The following is a 6,049-nucleotide window of genomic DNA, read 5'->3' as shown; positions in this document are numbered from 1 at the left end:
CACCATGTTCACTATATAGGTCTCTTGCTCTGGAGTGAACATTCTTCCTCTGCCACCAACATCTGGACATCTAGCAATTCTGTAAAGTAACAATTTCTGTATTTTTGCATGTATGGTACTGTTGTTTTTCTCATTATAGTATACTGATTCTCATTTCGAAATGTCCTTATGATCCTTAAATAAGCCACAGCTTACCTGTGGCTTATTTATAGTGCTTAGGCTGATTGCAAAGTGAACTAATTATCTAAAACATTTTTCACATGTGAAAGTGTGCCAGACAGTTGGCAAAATAGTGTTAATGATAGCCATACATGTGTATAATTTTGCTAGGAGTGTGTTGGAAATGTGGTAATAGAGTGTTGTGCAGTGAATTGTGTCTACAGTTTTGCAAAATGTGTGTTACAAAATTGCAAACTGAGTGCAATGCAGTGTTTGTGCTTTTAGTTTTGCAAACTCAGTGAGTGGTTTTGCTATACGTATTAATAGTTTTAGAAATTGTGCTACAAGCAATTGTGCTTAAGCATTCAGAAAAAACTGTAAACTGAAATTACATTTAAAAATCAGTGAACTTTCTTTTATTTTTTCATTGGCCCTAATCGTCTTCCGTATAGATTGTATTGTAGCAGAAAAAAACAAACAAAAAAACCCGACAGATGTAAACTTGTGAAAACTTTTGTTAGGTAAGTGGTATTATTATTACCTCACCTTATCACAAAATGTGGTTTAAAAACTTGGGGTTGGGGCAGTAGTTGCCGCTGTGACCACCCACTTTTATTTTGAAGGTCCTAACCGGAAGCTCTAACATGTTACGCTTAGGTAGACTCGTACTTCGCCTGTCGCGGCTGCAGGCAAATCCCACCAACAGCAGGCACAGCATGGCATACAGTGCGAAGATAGGTCCGTCTATCCTGAGCAGCGACCTGTCCTGTTTGGGCAGCGAGTGTGTCCGGATGATGGAGTGCGGGGCGGACTATCTGCACCTGGACGTTATGGACGGGTCAGTTTCTCCCGGGCTTCCTTAGCGAGCATGCTAATAGCTAACAAGCTAAACACAAGCTCTGAGAGCAGAAGTTGGCTAACATCAGAAAGCTAAGTTAGCAGATAAAAAGTTAAGCCGTTAAATGTGAGTTTTCTAAGAGTGTCACTTCTCGAGTTTTTAATCTACATATAAAAGCATTTAGAATATAGTATTGCCTACTTTAGACTTTAACCTTCCTTTTTATCTTTAATAGGTAACCCCTGCTTTCCAGGATCTGATTAAATTCACAGTTGATGAGGCAGTATTGGAAAATTGCTCAACAGCTGTTTCTGTTGACCTTTTCAGGCACTTTGTCCCCAACATCACATTTGGACATCCCATGGTAGAATGTCTGAGGAAGACTGTAGGCCAGGACCCTTTTTTTGGTGAGAAGGGAGTCATCCCAGAACATGCAATATCAAATGATGAACATAATTCTAAATGTGCTCCACTCTTCTCACATCCTTGCAGACATGCACATGATGGTGTCCCGACCAGAGCAGTGGGTGAAGCCGATGGCTGCAGCAGGAGCCAACCAGTACACCTTCCACTTAGAGGCCACCACCAACCCTGGAAACCTCATCAAGGAGATAAAGGAGAGCGGCATGAAGGTTAGAGATCATAATCAGAGACAATGGGTCTGCAGATTTTCATTTAGTTCAGATGTGTCTTATAATAGTATTCAAAAATACTTTAATTTATGGTAATAAACTTGCACTATTTAATGCCTACTATGTGTTACCAGAAATCCAAACCCTTGTTCGTGATTTATATTCCTAGTTAAATGTATACTCTGTAAGCATACATTGACTCTAAACTAAAAGTTCATTCAAATTGGTTTAGTTTATTACTTAAGAGAAAATGTATCAGTATATGGGTCTTATTACAGAAACTGCAAAGTCAGAGCTTGAAAAAATCTGCATCTTTTCTCCAATGCTTTTCGTGTATGTTGGTTTTATAATATATAAGGCACACATTTCTAGTGCTTTTAGTTAATTCTCATTATGTATTTTCATACAGTATTAAAGTATTTTCCCTCTCCTAGAGTATATCACTACTAAACATAATATTACCCGAAATAAAGGCTTATAATAATGGTTATCATGTTAAAAAAAAAAAATATATATATATATATATATATTTATATATAACTCCAAAAAAAAAGTATATATATATACACACACACACACATATATATATATATATATATATATATATATATATATATATATATATATATATATATATATATATATACAAAACCATACAAAATTTCACTTAGTACAGCTTTTCAGATAATTAATTTCCATTTCAAAAAGTGAACAAATGTACACAATGTGGAATAAAAAAACAGGGTGCAAAAAACTAATTTATGTGGAAGTTCAAAGCATTAAATGTGTATAGTTCAAATAAGCAGTATTTTTGGTTTGGTGTTATCAGTGTGATGCAGAGTCTGTGACTTGATTTAGCGTTTTTTTCAACAATTCAGCAGTCTGATGGCAGTGGGGAAGAAACTGTTGCAGGAAATGAAACAAAATAAATGCATTTTTTTAGTCTCTGGTATAAGTTTGTATTTCATTTCATTTTATTTCTGCAGGCACCATTTATTAAGATAGGGTTTATTCACTATTTCCATTTCTGGTCAGGTTTTAACTCACCAGTCTTTGGTCCAGACCTTTGGTGCAGTTGTGAATACACTCTAAAGCAAACCCTGATCCAGACCAAGCTACTGAACTGAGACACACCTCAATTTAATCCACATACAGAAAACATAAAACCTTTGGCTCGTAAGGCACATCCTCCAACAATATTTCACAATTAGAAATGAAACATCTCAAAACCTGAATTGAATAAGCTGTTGACACTTTTGATTTTGCAGATGTAATAACGACAAAAATACCCAAAAAGAGGTGCATCATGAAGGAATAGTTTTCCTCCTTCTTAAAGTAGAGCTGTATCTTACCCATGTCCCTTCATTCCAGTGGGAGCAACGATCGTTACATGCTTTTTGTAGAATTTAACGTCCACTTGCTTACAGTAAAACCTGAAAGCAAACAATAAAATAAAGGTCTTCTTTTTTGTTCTGGGTCACATTAATGGGTAAAAGGACTTTTCTAGTCTGAATAAATATTAAAATTCTTTAAAAGACATTTTCGTAAATTCCTTTTCAGGCTTGTGATAATGGAATTAAAGCTGATATTTAATTTTTTCCTTTTGTCATAGGTGGGGTTGGCGATAAAGCCTGGTACCACAGTGGAAGAACTGGCACCTTGGGCTAATCAGATCGACATGGCTCTGGTCATGACAGTGGAACCTGGTTTTGGAGGACAAAAGTTCATGGAGGACATGATGCCTAAGGTAAAGAAATGTAACCAACATTATCTTTTCATTATTGGTCACAATTAGGGTTGTAATATGCTTTAGTGTTAAGCTATAAACTTGGCATAGGAATTTTTAAAATGTCAATATCACTAGAACCACCAGGGGGAGCCATTTAGAATCCATGCCAGAGGTGTCTTAACTATGACAAACACTTTCCTTAATTATGCAGACAAAGGGCTGGACTGCAAAAAATATCTATCTTATCTATCTGGGCTTCTTTAGGTCCAAAGATTTTATGCTGCACCTAGATGCATAAAATATTTGCATTTTATAGCTTTAATCAAAATTCCTTAAAATAACTTGGAAAAACATGGCTTTTTCAATCTGAAATTTGTGAGGGAGAATTTCAAAGCCTTAAACGGTTTGGGAAGCAGGTTTGGACCGTCCTAAACATAGGGTGGTTCTAGTACCGTTATTCTGCTGGCTCACAAAGAGATCTTTGGCAACATGCAAGAAAGTCTCAATTGAAACTAACAGACCAATTCCTGCACTTTTTCTGACCCCGAATGGTGAAATTTTTTAGCCCTATGGATGATCCCAATAGTTCCAGAACATAAAAGTTCACTTTAAATATAACATTTTAAAAGCAAAGGTTTTTTCATTCTTAAACAGTAATTGTTGAAAAGGATTTTCACTAAAACCTTAAAGCTGTGTTTTTGACAACAGTTTAGCTTCTTTATATATAGATGAATGTGAAGGCTTTGCCCTAGCTCTGGTTTACTGTGTTAATGCCACATGTGAGTATGTATTTTTAGCAATACGTGTGATACAGAGAACAATCTTTGATGTGGTGTAAATTGTGATTACTGGAAGGTGACTCTGTCAAATCATCCCCTGAGAAGCAGGTGTTTTGTGGTGTTCTTGGAGTGCTTTTTATCTGAAAGGGTGACCCTTGATGTCGATGACACGATGGTGTTAAAGCAATATCTGAAAGCTAACATATAAACTCTCAGTTATTAAATCTAATGTATGAGAATATAATTTTTATTAGTTGCTATCTACTAATATTTTTGTTTGTTTGAAAAAAACATTGCAACAGATCTCAAAACAGCTTCGTTTTCAGTTTATCTGATTTAAAATGTTGTCAGATATGCTTGACCTTTTCTCTGCTGCTGTGTGCATCACCCAGGTGAGCTGGCTGCGTGGTCAGTTTCCCTCATTAGACATTGAAGTAGACGGAGGCGTCGGTCCTGACACTATTCACAAGTGTGCAGAGGTAAATGATGCAAATATTAGAAAATCATTGAGTAGCTTAAACCTGTAGTAATAAGTGAATGCTCACCCTTTCCCACAGGCAGGAGCTAACATGATCGTGTCAGGCAGTGCTGTGATCGGCAGTGACGATCCTCGCTCTGTCATTGCCCTCCTGCGCACAGCGGTGTCCGAAGCTATTCAGAAACGCTCGCTGGACCGTTGACAGGTTGTGTTCATGAAAGTCAACAGGGATGTTGCACCCGCCCCTCACAACAAGAAGCCGTAGCAGCCGGAGGAAACGACTCAACATGGACATTTGTGAGACAAAAAGAGGTTGATAGGTCACAGTCTGAGCGAGGGGCTTCTGTTTGACTGTCAACGGCCAAAAACACAATCAGTGTGACTTTATTGAAGCTGCGTCACACCTGTTTTAACTACTCCTTCCAGAAGTTGGTCAGTTTAATGGAGCCTCGTTTCAGCAACTCCTGATTGAGGCTAATGTTTCTGCCAATAAACTCCGTAAGCATTCCAGGGTTCAGTCTTAAACCAAAATGGCCTGAGAAGCAGCTTTAGCAATCCTTCAGCTGGAATGGTTATTTTTTGTTTCCTTTTCATCTAGAATAATGATCCCCTAAAAGAAAATAGATTATGGTTTGTTCTCCATTTTGTTAACATCTCAATTTACTGAGTGTGCTACTGATTAAATGGATTGTATAATACTGTATTCCACAGGATTGTTTTTGCAGATTAAAAACTATGAAGTCTTTATGGACCTACTGTGATTATTATACAGTCACCTGGAATATGATCACCCAACTTCTTTAAGCTAACCTTCACAGTAAATTATTAAAAACTCACCAGAAAAAGTTGCAGCTCAATTTCCTCAGGCAGTCCTGTCTCAAAATAACCTTGTATATCCAAAGAGTTAAAAATGACAATTTTCTGATAATTTAATGACCTAACATTGTAGATATCCTAATATACACCAAAAGTCTTTGCTCACACATCCAAATAATCAAAATCCGATCATCCGGTAATTTTCACGACCAGAGGTGTGGAAAAAATAAAACACCAAGACAGGCAGACTTTCAGAAAGCAAGTTTCACTCTCATGAGCTCAATTTATTACAATGCATCTACAAACAATGAGATAAGTTCACAGATAATGGTGAGGAAACATAACGTCATGGAAGGAGAAATGTTCTCTTTGAGGTAGAAGTTCATAAGAAATCTACAAGGTTGACTCCCAGATGCAAAACTAACAGCTGAAATGGAAAAGAACATGTTATGATATGAGACATTGAAATGTGCATGTGGACAAATTGCATCAATTAAGCTTTTTAAACAGGTGCTTATTGTTAGAATTGCCACTAACTACGTCCCTTTTTAAGTTCAACAGACGGTTTTAAATATGAAGAGAAATGTGACTATTTCTAATAGATAACTGATTAACCTT

At 36.7% G+C, this 6,049-nt stretch overlaps 1 protein-coding gene across 1 annotated transcript; it reads left to right on the top strand.

Annotated features, from left to right (window-relative positions):
• The first annotated feature begins 802 nt into the window (after nt 1–802).
• Nucleotides 803–4,909, top strand: LOC107101528 (ribulose-phosphate 3-epimerase-like). The gene is made up of 6 exons (XM_015400477.1): nt 803–997; nt 1,325–1,404; nt 1,490–1,629; nt 3,242–3,376; nt 4,530–4,616; nt 4,695–4,909. The coding sequence occupies exons 1-6, from the start codon at nt 804–806 to the stop codon at nt 4,815–4,817; spliced, it is 759 nt and encodes a 252-aa protein (XP_015255963.1). The 5' UTR covers nt 803; the 3' UTR covers nt 4,818–4,909.
• Nucleotides 4,910–6,049: the final 1,140 nt, after the last annotated feature.

This window comes from Cyprinodon variegatus, unplaced genomic scaffold (assembly GCF_000732505.1).
Source record: "Cyprinodon variegatus isolate N-32 unplaced genomic scaffold, C_variegatus-1.0 Scaffold1109, whole genome shotgun sequence".
NCBI classification, from domain to species: domain Eukaryota; kingdom Metazoa; phylum Chordata; class Actinopteri; order Cyprinodontiformes; family Cyprinodontidae; genus Cyprinodon; species Cyprinodon variegatus.
This window is presented reverse-complemented; position numbering and strand designations above follow the sequence as displayed.